The sequence below is a fragment of the Hoplias malabaricus genome, chromosome 11 (assembly GCF_029633855.1).
Source record: "Hoplias malabaricus isolate fHopMal1 chromosome 11, fHopMal1.hap1, whole genome shotgun sequence".
NCBI classification, from domain to species: domain Eukaryota; kingdom Metazoa; phylum Chordata; class Actinopteri; order Characiformes; family Erythrinidae; genus Hoplias; species Hoplias malabaricus.
The window spans coordinates 18,368,347-18,387,179 of record NC_089810.1 but is presented as its reverse complement, the minus strand read 5'-3'; the positions used below and the strand labels follow the sequence as shown (position 1 = coordinate 18,387,179).

General features: G+C 39.2%; 1 protein-coding gene across 5 annotated transcripts in view; it reads left to right on the top strand.

Annotated features, from left to right (window-relative positions):
* Positions 1-18,833, top strand: part of sema3d (sema domain, immunoglobulin domain (Ig), short basic domain, secreted, (semaphorin) 3D) — a 52,468-nt gene that overhangs the window by 4,246 nt on the left and 29,389 nt on the right. For 4 of the 5 annotated variants that reach the window (XM_066684676.1, XM_066684678.1, XM_066684674.1 and 1 more), the window contains exon 2: positions 10,542-10,776. In XM_066684676.1, coding sequence (XP_066540773.1) covers positions 10,569-10,776 — 208 coding nt within the window. In that variant the 5' untranslated portion in view covers positions 10,542-10,568. Of the gene's footprint in view, positions 1-5,713; positions 5,853-10,541; positions 10,777-18,833 lie in introns of all 5 variants that reach the window. The other variant, XM_066684677.1, reaches the window with a different exon arrangement.

Sequence of the window (18,833 nt, the reverse complement as noted above, 5' to 3'; positions counted from 1 at the left end):
GCAGATTTATTCTCTTCCCCTCCCACTGAAACTGAAACAGCCGAACCACTTGCTAAGACTTCTGGTGTTGTTGGAATCTGAAGACTCACAGGTTCCAGTGTCATGTTTGGTGTATGTGTCTCAGTCCTTGGAGAATGTTGCTTCTGAATCTGATCCACATGACGTCTCACGATGCGTCCGTCTCCAAGCTGCACTTTATAGGAGATAGGCCCTGTGTTCATCTTGATGATGGCAGGAACCCATTTTGGGCCATATCCGTAGTTCCGAATGTAGACATAGTCCCCCGGAGCGAAACTCCTCCACCTGCTGTTTGAGTCATGTTGTTCTTTCTGCTTGAGTTGTTTCTTTCGAATCTTTGACTTCACATCAGGTAGCAGGAGATCCAGTGTGGAACGCAGTCTTCTTGACATCAACATTTCTGCTGGAGACAAGCCTGTAGTAGTTTGAGGTGTGATTCTATAATTGAACAGGAATCTTGCTACTTTTGTTTCCAAATTATTTTCTTTCATTTTCTTCATTCCTTGTTTGAATGTTTGTACGGCTCTTTCGGCTAAGCCATTTGATGCCGGATGAAAGGGCGCAGATGTTATGTGTTGTATGCCATTCTGTTTCAGGAATGATTCAAATTCTTGGCTTGTAAAGCATGTACCATTATCAGATACTATTGTCTGTGGAAGGCCATGTGTGCTAAAGCACTGTCTGAGTTTCTCTATGGTGACATGACTTGTTGCTCTGCTTGTAGGATACACATCAAGCCATTTTGAATGTGCATCCACCACTATAAGAAACATCTTGCCTAAGTATGGGCCAGCATAATCAACATGTAGTCTACTCCAGGGTGTCTCTGGCCACTCCCAAGGATGAAGAGGTGCTGCAGCTGGATCCTTTCTGTTTTCCTGACATGTATGGCATGACTGTACTTCTTTCTCTATGTCAGCATCCATTCCTGGCCACCACATGTATGAACGTGCCAACCCCTTCATTCTGGAGATGCCTGGGTGCGTGCAGTGCAGTTGCTTTAATATGGTGGTCCTCCCCTTATTTGGCACAACCACTCTAGCTCCCCAGAGCACACATCCATCTTTGACACTAAGTTCTAGCCTCCTCTGGCTGTAGGCCTTGAAAGTCATAGCCACCTTTTCCGGCCAACCCTTTAAACACCACCACAATACTTGAGATAGTGTTTCATCTTTTGCTGTCCACCGCTTCACTTCTGCCGTTGTGATTGGAGGATCTTCCATCACATCCAACATAAGGACTTGTCCTGTATCATCCTCCTCTTCTGTTTGTGGTAATGGCAGCCTGCTTAACGCATCAGCATTGGTGTGGTCTTTGCCTGGTTTGTACACCAACCTGTATTCATACGCTCTCAGGAGTGTTGCCCACCTCTGCACCCTCGGCGACCCCATCTGTGGTACCGGCTTCATTTCGTGGAAAAGTGATATTAACGGTTTGTGATCAGTAGTAATAGTGAAAGTTCGTCCATAGATGTACTTGTGAAATCGCTTGATTCCAAATATGATGGCTAAACCCTCCTTGTCCAGCTGCGAGTACCGCTTTTCAGCTGGTGTCAACGTGCGTGACATGAATCCTATGGGCTTTTCTACTCCATCCTCCATGACGTGTGACAGCACAGCTCCCACCCCGTACGGTGAGGCGTCACATGCCAGCACAAGTTCTTTATCTGCCGAGTAGTGACACAGGACATTTGCTGATTTCAACAACTGTTTAGACAAGCAAAACGCATTTTCTTGATCTTTTTTCCAGGTCCACTGGGCCTCTTTCCTCAGTAATCTGTGTAGTGGAGCCAAGTGTGTGGCAAGATTAGGTAGGAACTTGTTATAGTAGTTCAAAAGCCCAAGATATGCTTTTAGCTCAGTCACTGTGGTTGGACGTGGAGCTTCCTCAATGGCTCTTACCTTGGTTTGCACTGGGTGCAGACCATCAGCATCAATCTTGTGCCCTAAGTATTCAACCTGATCCTGTAAGAATGAACACTTACGCCTGTGCAGTCGTAAACCGGCTTCTTTTAATCTTCTGAGTACCTCATCCAGCGTACTCAGATGCTCAGCCAGGTCTCTTCCTGTCAGCAGAATATCATCTAAATAGATCGCTACTCTAGGCAGGCCTTGTAGCAAACTCTCCATTGTTCGCTGAAATATCGCTGGAGCGGAAGAAACTCCAAATGCTAGCCTATTGTAGGTGAAGAGGCCTCTGTGTGTATTTATTGTTAAGTATTTCTTAGATTCTTCGTCCATCACAATCTGCTGATAGGCGTGACTTAAATCAAGCTTGGAGAACTTCTCCCCTCCTGCCAGTGTATTAAAGAGGTCATCGACCCGAGGAATAGGATATTGCTCGAGCGAGGAGGCACGGTTTACTGTTAGTTTATAATCGCCGCATATCCTGATGGAGCCATCCGGCTTCAACACAGGAACGATAGGTGCCGCCCACTCAGCATACTTGACAGGTTTTATAATGTCTTGTTTCAGAAGCCTCTCTATCTCCTCTTCAACCTTCACCTTCATGGCATATGGAACTGAGCGGGGCCTAAAGAACTTGGGAAGGGCTTCAGCAGACACGCGGATTGTGGCCTTCATTCCCTTTAACCTGCCTAGTTCTTGTTTGAAAACATCCTCATGCTTTGAGAGTACTTCCTGTAGTCCCGGTGCCCCTGTTTTCACATGTTTTATTTCATCCCATTTCAGCTTTAAAGCCTCGAGCCATCCTCTACCTAACAAGCTAGGGCCCGTCCCTTTCACCACCACTAGAGGCAATGTCTTTATTTGCTGTGCATAGTTCACTACTACATTAGCTACTCCCACTATGTTGATTTCCTCTCCCGTATATGATTTCAGAGACAGTTTAGTTTCATTTATTTTGGGACGGTTTTTTTTCCATTTCTCTTTGAATAACCTTTCATTCATAATGCTTACACTGCATCCAGTGTCTATTTCAAAGGTCACTTTCTTGCTGTTCACATCCATTGTCACTTCAAGTGGTTTACTTCTCTGTATTGAAGCTTCTGTTCTCATGCATGCCAGTGTGAATGCTTCCTCCTCATGATCAGAACTATCTTCATCCTCCTGTCTCTGTAAATTGTGAGACCTATGTGACCGCGGGCCCCCACGCCTCTGCTCTGCTTTGTGTGCTTTCTGTTCCCTGTGATATGTATCTGCTTTATTTTTATTTCTGCATGCCTTAGCAATGTGTCCTACCTTCCCACAGGAATGACACCTGGCTTCTTTAAATTTACACTTGGCTGCACTGTGATACTTCCCGTGGCAACGGTAACACACCCTCTCTTCCTTTTTTTCATCTCCCCTCTTCAGGTGACCCTCCGTTTTCATTTTGTTGCAAGCTACAGGCGTCCTTTGTAGGTCTTGGGCATTTTTGTTTGCAGTTTCTGCAGCTACTGCTAACTGAAATGCCTTCTCAAAGGTCAGGTCCGGTTCGGACAGCAGACGTCTTTGAATCCTATCGTCCGCAACCCCGCATACCAGACGATCTCTTAACATTTGTTCCAATGTAGTGCCAAAGTTACAGTCATGAGCTAGTTGCCTGAGCTCTGCTACATATGCGCTCACAGATTCAGTAGGCTGTCGGGACCGCGAGTCAAACTTAAACCTCTGCACTATCTCACTTGGTTTAGGATTGAAGTGGTTTTTTAATATCTTATTTAACTGGTCGTATGTCTTTGTACTTGGCTTATCTGGACTCACCAGGTTTCTCATGAGCTTGTATGTGGCTGGACCTACCACACTTATTAGGATAGCCCTCTGTTTATCACCATCTTCAATCTCATTTGCTTCAAAAAACTGCTCAAGAATCTCGCAGTACTCGTCCCAAGTCTGCTCTTTTGCATCAAATGCGGACAGGGTGCCAATCATGAACGTAGTCATGACTGGGCCTCTTAACAAGCAGCAATTCTTCCAGTATCCTCGTCGCCAATATGTGATAACTTGATCCGTCAATAAAGATGATTCGGAGAAATCACTTTTTATTATTTTATTCTTGAACTCTACCAAGCATTCCAACTATACAACCAGCTCTCACATTTGCACAGTCTAATCTCCGCTACTGTTCTTCTCCGGAATGTCCTTTCTCCACACGTATCTCCACAGTACATCCTACTGGAATAAAGTGGTATTGCACTCGCTAGGAGACTGGGAGAATTAGGATACCACAATTTATTTACATACTTACCTACCTAGCAGTGGCCCTGAAGCATATCACCATTATTGTCTCTGGTAACGTACCATACACTAGAGATTGATTAAACAGACGTAAAGATGGAATTTTGCTTTTTCTTTTCAATCAGTTTTGGTCATCAGACTTGATGACAGTTTTGGAGCCAGAACATGATACCTGGCACAGGCAGGGGGAGGTCGGGGCATGTAGGGGGCTCCTCTGTGTTTGTTTAAGGGGGATCTAGGTTCCCAGAGCAGCACAGTCTGATGAATGGCATGTGTGTGTGGTAGCCCTGTGGTGTTTTGGTGCAAAGAGCTTCTAACACAGAGGTGCCACTGAACTTTCCCTGTCTTTATTGACTCACCTCTTTTCTCTTTCATGACATCCACTGCACCAGAACCAAGAAGGCAACCAGTTCTACACGTTGACCTTGATGAAAACAAAACTGGCACAATGAAAATCTTACGTTCATCATCTTTGAAGCTACAATTACTGACAACCCTCAGAAGATGTTTTGCTTGTTCAGTGTGTGTTAGGACAGGGATCTGAAAACTCAGAAGCTGTCGTTTGATATTTTTATTCTCATTGCGTGTGCCCTGAAGCCATTTTAAACTCATCCTATCTAGGCCTTGCTTATGAATGATGAGAAAATGTTATTGGATCAGCTGTTGGCTTTTTTTTTCATTTAATACAAAGCACTGAATTTTCTGTCTGACTTAATCTGTCACGCCTGTCCAACCCTTGACAGTTCGCTGACCACTGCCTTAAATGATGTCATAGTGGATTTTGTTGGGCCCGTAAGGATTGGATTATAAACTTGACTAAAATTAGGGTTGCTTTTTTTTTTTTTAGGTTAGTTAAGGTTACATTCTGAGCTTCTGAGGTAATTTTAGTTTAAGACATTGGAGAATTCAGACAAGAAAATCATACAAGACCTTTGATAATTATTGTTGATTAAAGGATGAATTATATTATTATTAATGAATTAAACATTATATTGAAATGAACTCATTAAAGAAGGATGAATAATTATTCACTCACACTCTTTAACTGAAGTAAAGGAACCCATTTTCTCTTTAACCATGTAAATGTATGTAAATCAACATATGATTAATGCCATGTTTAACTGTGTAAATCAGTATCTGTGATATTTATATTGGCTGGGTCTTAGTAAGTCAGTATGCAAATGAGTCATACCATGTCTTTGGACATTCAGAAACTCCCAAATGATTGAATTATCTTATTGCTGCTTAGATAAGAGAAATGCATTTTATACATTTTTGGCCATGCACATTTCTAAAGACTTCAGGGGAAAGTGATCATACAATGTTAACATTAAAGGATCGCTGAAGTTGGCTTGAAATTAATTTCATGCTTCAGGGTACATCAAATGCTAGTTCATTAAAGTATGTGTGGAAAAAAGGAGAGAGGATATTTGATCAGCCATGTGCACTTATGTGCAAGTACATGTGTTAGTAGCCTTTCTTGACTAATTTAATCACCTCTGTTCCTGTCACCACAGTCCAGCAACTTCACACCTGCAACAAAGCCAGAGAACAACATTAAACAACTCTGCTTTATTCTCCTCTGACACTAAATCTGTAACGCTGCACTTCTCACCATCTGATCCCACTTCGTTCCTGCATGGGAAACAGTAAAGAGTGAGTTTTCCCTCATTTACACCAAACAGCCGAATAAGGGTAGAAGGCATTATCCCTGCACTTTAGAAGAGGCTCACTTTGTCACCGCTCCATTACAGCTATCAGAGTTCCACTCAGGATGTATAAAGTTACCCATAATTCCTTAGGTCTGTCAGTCACACGTCAGGCATTTTGAGGCTACAATGGGATTTGGTTGTGTTTGGCTTAAAAGAATGTCTTCACTCCTTTCTCTCTGTGTCTCTCTGTCAGGAGATATCTACCTGGCTCCTGCCCAGGTGCGTACAGGTACGAGAGCTAAAACCTTTCCCCCTTTTAAAGATAAGAGGGGGATTAAAAACGTATCATTAAACATGGACTTGGCTCAAACAAACAGTGCAGACGTCTACAGAGTTTCCTCGCTAATGTTTTCAGACACACAATGAAAAGCTTTTTCTTCATCCACCAACTTTTCAGAGATATTTGATACTTTTCCAACTACTTATCTCCTGAATGCCTTGTCCATATTAGGAACAGTGCAGTGATCCATGGGCGGTGAAAGCTTCAGTCAGCAGCAGTGCAGAAATTGCAGTGGTTTCAAGTCAGGATCACAGACTTCACGCCACAGTTCTGACGATATGCTCCTGTAAAAGTGATGATAGTGACTTTTCTGCTTGGCAGAACACAACTCCCATATGTTTGATCTTTTGAGCTGAGGCCAAATCAGTGTCCACACTTGTAAATCAGTGCTGTCCAAAAGGATCACACAAGGGACAAATGTTCTTTTTTGCTGCTAATATAAGCCCTCTGTGATGCAATTATGCCATTAGGGCACCAAATGAACATTGTCAGGGCTCATTACAGATTATGGAAACAAATATGATGTTTGGCCCTGGAACCTATTGCAGGGTTGTATGAGAACACATATGTTTTAAAGTGCAATTATTTGTCATTGTACAACATACAATGAAATGTGTGTTCCGCATTTAACCCATCTGTGGCAGTGAACACAAACACTAGTGCACTAGGGGCTGTGAACACACACCCAGAGCGGCAAATATTCAGTGCCTTCCTCAAGGGCACTTCAGCCATGGATGTTCCCACCGGAACCAAGCCTGGCCCTCTAACCAGTAGGCCAAGGCTGCTGCTCATTTAAGTATTATATATATATATATATAAATATTATTATTATTTTAGTTTTACCATGTTATAAATATCTATAGCTATTGTTGGTACATAAATCTAAACAAATATTATCACAGAACCTTAGGGAAAATGTAACATACAGGCCCTCTTTAATATATGTTGCCTGTCACTTGGAATGAGTTGTTGTTGAAATTTTTTTGGTGTTTCTGATCATTGTTGCATTAAATGCATTAGCGTACATTGGAATTCAGACATGGGATTCGAGAAAATTTTGTTTGCAGTTTAGCCGAAAGATAAAAGAATAGTGGGAGGAAAGGAAATTTTGCTTTGTTTTTATAACCAAGTTCAACGTGCACAGACACACACACACACACACACACACACACACACACACACACACACACGTGCGCCTGCTGGCTGTGCTGGCAGTATGATATATAGGATTGATTAGTGTTTTGTGTGCAGAGGAACTGGATCTTTTCATAACAACACAAGTTCATTTGCCCTTGTACACACAAGTATAGTATCATGTGTCCTTTGTGACAGAATTACAGAGGTGCAATTAGTCACTGACGATAGCAGTTGTTTCTAGTGGATTTATAGCTGTTCTAATCACTTTTATTAATCCGATATGTTTGTACATATAAATAACTTAATGCTAATTTTTCCCATGCTGCAATTTGTCAATTGTTTGTGAATATTTCTCTTGGGCAGCACAGTGGTGCAGCAGGTAGTGTCACAGTCACACAGCTCCAGGGACCTGGAGGTTGTGGGTTCAAGTCCTACTCCGGGTGACTGACTTTGAGGAGTTTGGTGTGTTCTCTCTGAGTTTTTTTTTTATTTCCCACGGTCCAAAAACATACACTGGTAGGTGGATTGGCGACTCAAAATTGTCCATAGGTATGAGTGAATGTGTCGCCCTGTGAAGAACTGATTCTACCTTGCGCCCAGTGATTTCGGTATAGGCTCTGGACCCATCACGACCCTGAACTGGATAAGCGGTTACAGACAATGAATGAATGTATGTTTCTCTTGGACTAAACTCCTGGTCTGACAGTACAATGCTATGCATCAGCAGAAAGAAAACACTACTAGCCCATTGGATCTGCTAGTAGTAAATGATTTACCGAGGGAAAGTGTCTTTTTCAATAGATGTTATATGTAATCTTGTGATAAAAATCCAAAGCTGAAACACTTGCACAAAATTTTGTTCTTTTTTTACATCATAATTTAATTGGGTCTCAAGTAATTGAGTCTAAAATGAACAAATAGAAGCCAATTGCATCATTTAAAACCATTTCCCCCAAAGCCACTAGGAGCTACAAAATATTTTAGTGTTTCTTTTTGAAAAACAGTTCTGAGGTGAAAAGGAGTGAGTGAATGTCGAGATGCAGCTGGGAGAATTTACTTTCTTCATTAGTGTAGAGAGAAGTTCACCAGGGAAACATGACATTCTCATGAACATAAACATCCACATGTAAAGACAACAATTCTGAGGTCTTCTGTTCATTTTGAGGGCAGTTTGTTTTTCACAGAGAGAGAGAGAGAGAGAGAGGGGATATCATTCATTTAATACAACTCCAATTATTTCTGAATAATTCAACTATGTCTTTCTGGCAGTGAGTCCCTATAGAAATTGATGTTGCTCTCACAGACTCTGTCCATTGCTTTCGTTTGAATGATTCAAAATTTTTGTTGACCTAATGAAGAATGATTTTCCCTGCATGTTGTGGTAAGTGTGCTATGAAAATACGGTGTGACCTTGGTGCAGTGTGCACTGCATTAATGTTAACAGTTTTTAAACTGACCAGAGGAGCACATCAGACCACAAGGATTATTGAGATCTGAGCCAAGAATAACAACAAAAGTAATGTAATCTCATAATAATGATCTGTGTTATCCTTTTTCTGCAGCTGAACAGTAAAATAATATTATTCATATGCTGTGTTCGTAGTAGCCAATGTGTAGGGAGCTAATCTAACATATCTTTTTAGAGTAATAGTAGAGGAACCAATATTACTGCTAAAGAAACTTAGACAGACACAGGACAAGGGCAAGTTGGAAGAGAAGGTGAAGAATAGGGAAGATTAACAAGAATGAGATGAATATGATGATAAGGAAGAAGAAGCAGAAAACAAAAGCTAAAGAAGACAAAGATCAAGAAAGATGACATTAAGCATGAAGACGAATTAGAAGATTAAGTAGAGAAGATGAGAAAGATGGAAGAGAAGAGGAGGAAGAATAACATTTTTGATGTTTGTTTTGGTGGCTTTGCTCCAAAGAACGCTTGCATTGCTTGAGGTGATTTGTAACAGGACAATCTTCAGAACATTTCAAGAGCAGAACTACAGCTGCTGATTTATGTGCCAAATGCACATGTGATATTCTTGTTATCAAGCAAATGGTTAAGTGGAGATCAGCTTGCCTTTATTGGATAACCTCAGTGCCAGTGTTCCAGTGACACTTGACCCTGGCTCTCACTCCCTTTGCCCCTCTGTGCCCTGCTGCATGCTTCTGCTGCTGTACGATCAATCACCTCCTGGACCATATCTACTAGAAAGGGTTACAGTGTACAGCAGCGTATCTTTATGTAAACAGAGACTATGATTTATCTTTGGATGGGACCTCTCTAAAAGAATTGTGTATATTCTGCATGTGTGTGTGTGTGTGTGTGTGTTAACATTAAATGGACAGGTTCTTCAAAGAACATGCCTAGTTATCAGACTCTCAAACACTTTTATTAACTCTTTGTGCCTCTGTCTAAGACTTTTACTGGGTATGATTAGGCCTCAGGGACCTTTGAAAATTATCTGAAAATGGTTGTGGTCATAGTGTAAAGAATGCGAAACAAAAGCTTACCGTGGACATAATAGGAACGCTTGCATAAAGCTGTGTTGTCTCGTTCAGTCATTCACTCGTTCATTCAAGAATTTGAAAGAATGCAACTTCTAAGTTCTCTGCAGTGGAGGAATTCTCTGAGGGCAGTTCATGAATATTTGTTCTTAATGTTTCCTTGTTAAAGGAAATGACCTTGCCGATAATGAAGCCTCATATAGTTTAGTCTTTTTCCCACAATTTCACAGCACTCTACAGACTAATGAAGCAAGAATTCACTCATGATCATTGGCCAGCCGCTCCCAGTACGGAATACCATTTATAATGTGAAAGGCGCAGAGAAAAAAGAGACGGAGAAAGGAACGGCGGTGGGATGGATAGGAGAAAGACGAGCTAGCATTTAAAAGGAGGCTGGAAGTGGTGCTGCTCCACAGGCTGACCTTTTGTTTAGGGACAAATAGATTTAGAGAGAGGGAGAGGAGGGAACGAGTGAGTCTGTGTGTTGGAGGACAAAAGGATGGGACTTGAATAGGATAGCAGCTGATATAGAACTGTTCCAATGGCCAGAGATGCCTAAAGGAGACCATGGTAAAACAGCTGAACATTCACATAGGATTTAACAAGGTCAAACACGAGCATAGACTCGCGCGCGCACACACACCTCCCACAGAGATGCACAGCCCCTCCCTCAGTGACTCCCAACAAGTTAACAAGGTTCTGCTCTCTCCACAGGGCTGCAGTAGAATAGCTCTAACTCCTATGAAGACTACTGGGGAACCACAGACACAGATCCAACCAGAAGTGTCCAGGCACCAGTGTCTTCCTGACAGCAAATACCTCTGCTGGACCGGGATGATCCGTCTCTCTCCAATCCGGATTGGCCTGCTAGGGATGCTGATAACATCCTGTCTGCCTATTGGAAACTGCATGAAGGAGAATGTACCCAGGGTCAAGCTCAGCTATAAAGGTGGGCAAGTGCATGTACTTTTGTATTCTTCAAAGATCAGAGACTAATATACGTGCTATTTATTATTTTGCTTTTTATAATTTATAGATGCTTGTACAGAAATTGAATAATATAATAAATATGTCATTAGTAAGTCTACATCAAATGGGTAAATATATTTTCCTTAAAGTTAGTAATGGTGATGGCGGTATGTTACAGTAGCCATCTTTACTTCATGTGTACAACGCAGCTGTGGGAGTGAGGGCAGACACATTTTATTCATTTTCACTAGAGGTTCAGGGTGGAGTAATGTTCTAATAAGCAGTTTTGATAAATTATTAATTTATTTACAGTGCAGGGATGAACTTCTTGACCTTCTCATACTATGTTACCTCCTATCTAATTACAGTACTCTGGCACTGCATGAGAAGAATTATTTGGAATGTTATGAATCATATCTTGATCATGATACAGATTCACTTTTTACAATTTACTGTGCAGCTCTGGTGGGTTGCCTTGCCCTGTTTGTCCCATATGTCTAGTAATATATGTGTCTGACTTAAGGTCTATATATTTCCATATAACAGTTTCTGGGGAGTTGAGAGGATTATAAATCTTTATATTATTTATAGAACGTAAACACTCTGCTCTGTTGCTTAACAAATGGACTGTATTTCACTGAAGGGTAGGGATGAATGTGGAGTACACGAGCACGCATACACACCCACCCATATTTATCTATGTTAATCTTACTCAGGAATAAGAAATAGTTTTGACGTAAATCATTATCCTCATCACTTTTAAAACTCAGGAGACCAAAATACTTTGACTAGTGGTTTTAGATAGCAAATAAAACAAAGATATTTAGGTTTGCATAAACATTGCAACTCCTGGGATAGTAATCAAAGGAGGCAAGATTCTCTACAACCTTTTCACATAAAACTACTGGATGATTTTCTTTACATCTTAGTCACTGAATTATGCTGAACGCTGAAAAATCAATGAAAAATCAACTTCAGAGTCAACTTCAAAATGATTTTTTTCTCCCCAAAAGAAAAAAATCCCCATGCATCCAATAAAGAGCTTCACAAATTTCAGGTTTTATTATCACAACAAGATCAAAACAAAGCCAGCATACATGCACACATTCTCACATTCTTTGTATTGTGGTTTGTATTTTGGGCAGGGCATCATCAAAGGGGGCCCACATGTTGATGTGGTTTGAGAGCTTGTATTCATAAATTCATGGTCGCTCTTTTCACTTGGCTTTGTTTCAGCCACTGCCTGACCGCACTGTGATCTGTCTTTCTTTACCTTCAAAAATGAACGGATGAATGTACACTGCTCAGAATTTACTTTACTTTCATGATTAGTATCACATTGATTCAAAGTAAGGCAAAATTGACTCTTATTTGTATAGTTTATTTGAAAATATTCATATAAGATATTTTAGTTTGATAGGATGTCTATAGCTGTAGTATAAATGTAATGTGAAGTCAATATAGGGATTATTAAAGCAGCACTAGATTTAATTCAGAAGTGGCACATTGAAAGTTAAAAAAGTAATGTATTTTTCCCCTGCATAGACCCACTCACATGCTTTCTCACACACACACACACACAGTGTGGATAATGGGAGCAGTGGGGAGTCAAATCAACATGAGGGATGCTACTGAATAAATATCAATGAAGCGTAAAAGAAACATTTGAAAAGGCATTGGCTCTTTGCAGCCATTTATTTAAGAACACTGACACATGTTAGACATGGATTGTTAAGCGTAAGAGAGCGCTATGTGTATACTGTGTAAGTGAGTGTGCAGTGTGAATGGTATGCACTTGTGGTCCATCTAAGCCAGATCTCTACATAGCCCTTAGTGTCTTATCACCATGACGATCACAGCAATGGTGATGACATAGTGGTAAATCTCTTAATTACATCTTATCCCCCCGAAAAAAAAAAAAGAAGTGATTAAAGTCTCTTGGTTGTTTATTCCTCTACCCTGTGTTCCTTTCATTCAGTCCTGTCTTCCGTCTCTGCTGTGACTTTTGGAGTTAAGTAAACGTGTGCCTTGTTTGCTTTATACCACTGAGGGAAATAAAAGTTGGAGCTCCCCAAAAGCTCCGGCAAGCCAGCCCTACTCAAAATAGAGCCTCATTCACATCAACAACTACAGGCCAATGAAAATATGAGCGGCTGCTGGGAATGCACCATTTATTTTAAGCTTTTTGGCATCCAAAATATTTGGGCTTAAGTACAGTATAAGAAAGTATATGCTGTCAAAACCCTGTATTTTAATTTGGCAATGAGAGCGTGTGTTGTTAAGGCAACAGACGATACAAGTCTGCTTTATGTAGAAATGGTGAACTGCTTTTAGCAAATGCATAATAGGTCAGTGGGTCAATAGGGAATATGGGGCTTTAGTTGGAATTTATTCCTTAGTCTAGGGATCTTGCAGATATGGCCTGGTCATTTATTTGTTTATGCTTATTTAATAGGGATAGATACATTACAAAGGGTTGCTTGATGCCATTCATTATAACATTTGAAGCTATGTGCTTTTTTTTCTTTTTTGCTGTAGCATAAGGGTGAAGGATGATCACTGTATCCATTAAGGTCCTGCAAATTGATGCTGTATGTCTAAGCAAAAGCTGTGTTTCTCTATATGTTTGGTTCTTTTTTTGTGAATTTGAAGGGGTCATCCCAGATCCATCATCTCTGAGTCAGTGAACTGTTCAAAAACATCAGCACCTTTTCTGTGTCAGCGCACACCTCAAAAGCAGAGACCCTTTTCGCTCTGAAGAATGTAGCTCTGAATGGAACACATCATATCCTCTGAACTTCACACCTAAGAGGCCAACCAACCATAGGATTGCTCATGTATGCATAGATGTACTGGGAAAAGGGAGAGAAATAACATATGGGCTGTGCTGACGGGCTCAAATATCATCACATTTACCCCAGCTTCAGTTCTGCTACAGTGCAGATCTATCATAGTGAAATATTATATTTCTCTCATAATGTAATTATTTCAGTGAAGGTCAACCTTTCTACTCAGGGGATTTGTGCTCATCTGAAGGATTGTTTTATGAGTAGGAAATATGGTATGACATCTGACAGAAAGAGGTGAACACGCATAGTGTGTGGGATGGCAAGCTTCAAATGAAATGAATATTGTATGTATGTATGTATATGCCTAGATATATAAACAGTACAAGCAAAAGAATCTGAAATATTTGTTTTAAGTCTATAAAAGTTGGCTTAGATTTTGCAGAACTGCATTTTTTGTTGTGAATGATCATTATTCAAGACCTATTCAGTGGTTGGTGCATATCTTCATTATTTACTACCGAAGATATTAAGTACAAATCCTCTTTGTTCCACTCCCCTACACACTAATTTCAGGAATACAATAATGTATTTGTAATGCTTTATAATCCTTAAGCAATAATGCTTTGGAATCCTTTTGAAATACAGTCAGTATTATTTTACGAATGCTCTCTCTTACATTAGTTTTGAAGTACTATCCTCTTTGCATTTAATGGAACTGCAAAAAATCTAATATTGACTTTTTATCATTTCTCATTATAAAATATATGTAGGGATATTGTTAAATTCATCAGCTTAATCACAGGTGTTTATTTGTAACATTGTTACAAATTGTTATTATTGGTATTGATATTTTTTTTTTTATATATAGAAAATGTCTTTTTTGGTAGATACAGATATAAAATTAAGACATTTAAGACATTATGCTTACAATTTAGGTTGTTTCAGGCAAAGATAAATTATCTGCCAATTTGATTTGAATTGAATTATCTGCTAAAATTTGAGTAATATTAAATATACTCTAGATTTATGGTAATTTCACTGAATTTCACGTGAAGCCAAGAATCTGGAAATGCATGGCCACTAGAGAAAAAAGAGCATTTAACCTGTAAAATAAAACATCTATTAGATTTTCTTAGTAGCCAACCTGAATTTCTTGTCTGATAAAAAAAATTGTAAATGCAATTACCTGTTTAATCAGAATGCTTCAGAATAATGATATGAAGCATGTACTTTTATTTTTTTCTTTTCACACTCAACCCAGCTAGCAGGGAACATCAACACAACTTTTGCTAACGTTAACCAAAAGTTCTAATAAAGTTTTAAAGAAATCATTTTAGTCTAATGTTCAAAGATTATTGTATTTAAAATGTCAACCATCATTAAAACCTTCGTTTCATTCATAAAAATATTCATAAAAAACTTGGACTAAAACATTTTTTTTAAAATTAGTTCATTTGTGTAACATTAATCAAAGTTGTGAAAACGTTTCCTGCTAGCAGTGAAGGTGAGCAAGTCTATGTATTTGAGTCAGTCTGCACAAGTCTCTGTAAACCCCTCAGCCTATCAGACTAAGATTTGTGAAATCCCCCTAGATTAAACTAAAATTGATGTGAGTGCGCAAGGCTTGGTGGCAGCTAAGAAAACAAACCCTAGCTATTTACTTGTGCTCTAATAATCTTTCTTGAAAACAGTGTTCTGAGTAGTAATCTATATAACGTTGCTTATGCAACTGTGGCTTGAGAGTTAGCATCATGCATGTTACACTATATGTGATAAACAAATAGAGGGATTAGCTTCAGTGCTAGAGTCAGTCAGGGTCTGTTGAGTGGGAGTGAAGGGTTGAGTCTCCTGAGGGTTAACCAGAGATATAGGGTGTTATAGGGATCTTTCAGCAGGGCTCAGTTTTGACACTGTTTGTACAGGAGATTAGCAAAGGCTAGGTTGAGGTTAGCTGGATGGCGGTACACTGTGCTTTATAGAGAGGGTGTCTTTGTATAAATATTGATCATGAGTAACCAACCAAAACCTTCACACCTCAGGGATAATGGCTGTGTCAATCTGGCTGCAGATTTCAAAAGCATATACCTGGCCTTTGTCTCACGTACAGACATTAGCTTGTGTGATAAGGAAATTAACTGGATGTAAACCTACTCTATAACCATGCTCTATAACCCACACATAGAATAAAGAAAAGACAAAAAAGGATAACACTTACATTTCACTGGAATAAACTTGTTGTAGCATTTCTAACATAGATTGATATTTTATTAATAATTTCAGTTTTATCACTTGTTTTCCTTGGTTAGAAATGTTTATACACCTTAATATCACCAACAATTCCCATTTTATTAACTTCCTGTTTGTGGTACATTAGTATATGGGAGGGGGGAAACTATTCAAGATGGGTGGTGACCATGGTGGGCATTTTGAAGTCAGCCATTTTGGATCCAACTTTTGTTTTTTCAATGGGAAGAGGGTCATGTGACACATCAGACCTATTGGGAATTTCACAAGAAAAACAATGGTGTGCTTGGTTTTAACGAAACTACGGATACTGGAAGCCTGTACTAGCTTTTCTCCTGCGGTGTTGCTATCAGTGTGTGGAGAGTGGGAGAAGAGGGTTACATTGAAATCCAACACGATGGGCAGCACTTAGAACACATTTTATAAGTGGTCAGAAACTCATGAAATAACTCATGAAAGAATAAAGTTACGTTCAAACCAAGCACACTATTGTTTTTCTTTTGAAATTCCCAATACGTTTGATGTGTCACATGACCCTCTTCCCATTGAAAAAAGAAAAGTTGGATCCAAAATGGCCAACTTCAAAATTGCCACCATGGTCACCACCCATCTTGAAAAGTTTCCCCCCTCCCATATACTAATGTGCCACAAACAGGAAGTTAATATCACTAACCATTCCCGATTTATTAAAGTGTATCCATATAAATGGCCCACCCTGTATATATAAACACATATGGTTTAAAGCATGACAATTAAAGAAAGGAAAATCTGGAACATAAAAAATAGAGGGAAAGAATGTAGACTATAAAGGAGAAACAGAATGACTTTGTATTTAAACATGCATTTTGGTCCGAGAAATCTGTGCTCTGTGGGAGAAATGCCAAAAACTAGAGGTGGAGTGATCTCATGGTATCTGTCCAAGCCTGCAGAGACAGCATGGTGAAATTGAGCATACTGAACTGATCCAAAACCATGAATTATTTAGACAGCTCTGTATGTATATGGGGAAGGTATGCAGCATACAGTAATCTATATTGTCTTGTTTTCTTTATAGACATTTTGTGGATATTTGAATGTAGTCATGGCTTGCTTGTACTGTATTACAATGTGACAATATTTTGCCCTTCCACACTGCCTGTCCTAGTTGGCTTAGCTCTTTTACCCCTCAGGGACTGACAAAGCTGGAGCATGAGGCGTGTGCATTGTAAATGGCCCATCGTGTTGATGTCTGGCAGCGCTGAGAGACAGACGGACAGATTAAAATCCAGTGAATAGCTGAGCCCTGATCTCATAGATGTGGTTTGCATGTATTATTCCAGCAATGTGAGGGCCAGAGGAAGCCGACTCGTGGACTGGAGTAGCTCAGGAGGAGAAGATACTTTATCTGATTGGAATCTGAGCATTAAGATGACAGATCTCCCCAGATGTTATGACACATCATCGAGAATATAAAAGCGTTAAGTGCTTTTTCCTTTGCACATCAAGGAAAAGAATGTCAAACCTTTGCTATAAAGGCAAAGTGATATGCTCAAATTCACCACATTCACTGTTATGAGTGATACAGTCCTGACATACCCACTCACACTAGATGTCTATTATTACTATTAGTATATTTATTTGTTTCAGCTCTAAAAAAGGAAATGCTCTAATTTTTGGTTTCTGATATTTCTGATATATTATTTATGTATGTGTTATGGAGAGATGATTTGTTTTGTGTGTGTGTGTGTGTGTGTGTGTGTGTGTGTGTGTGTGTGTGTGTGTGCTGGATTTGTTTAAGCATGTTGAAGTCTATTCAGCATGTCTTGACTTTATCATGCTCATGTTTTCCAAGCCTAGCATTAACGTAGCCTGAACTCATTTACCTAGAATGAAACTACACAAGTATTGCTAAATTTAGGAGTAGTGAGGATAAAGGAAATAATGAGCTGGCACTAAAGTCGATGCACATCCTATTCATGCAGAATATATACTAAACTGTGAAAAAAATGTAAGGATTTTCAATATATATATATAATGGGTGAGGGATCTATCTTTTTGGCTATGTCTGGAATGTGGCTGCCATCTTCCACCATATTGGATCAAGGGTACATTTTTCCAGTGGAAATGTAGTAATGTAGCATATCAAAGAAAGAAAAGGGTGTCCTGTGACATTTGACTCTCCCTGCATATGTAAAGGTGCTGGTCATAAAATTAGAATATCATGAAAAAGTTTATTTTTTTCAGTAATTCCATTCAAAAAGTGAAACTTGTATATTATACTCATTCATTACACACAGACTGATATATATTTCAAGTATTTATTTCTTTTAATTTGACGATTATAACTGACAACTAATGAAAACCACCACGCACAGATGTATGCAAGACATGGGTTTCATATGGAGTCAAAATAGGGTCAAAAAGATTTTGAGTTTGTAAAACAATACTCACAAATGTAACAGACTTTGTAACTGCGTTTGAGCAACTACATACACGTAAAACTAAAATCCACAAATGTATTGGAATGCACAAATTTAAAACAATAACAACAATAATAATAACTTAAAATCACAAATGTGTAAAAAAAATAGATTTTCATTTGTAATTCAAGTGTCGTGAATGTGTGAATCAGTACCTTCTCAAACGGCTTAAATGTGCAAGATCAAACCTTTTTAAGGTTCCAAATGTGCTAGTGGGAGTTTTTGAATGAGGTGAAAAAATTCCACACATTCGCATTCGCAGCGTATGCGAATCTCTTTTTGCAGTTTTGGATTTAAGACCCTGTTTTGACGGCCAATTGATGGACCAATAGGAAAGTTTAGCTGGAACAATCAGATCGCGAGGTTTGTTTAACCAATCAGAACACTGATTTGTTGCTGTCAACCATAGCACTTTTACATTATTATTATTATTATTATTATTATTATTATTATTATTATTGTTGTTGTTGTTATTGTTTTAAATTTGTGCATTCCAATAAATTTGTGGATTTTAGTTTTACGTGTAATGTAATTGCTCAAACGCA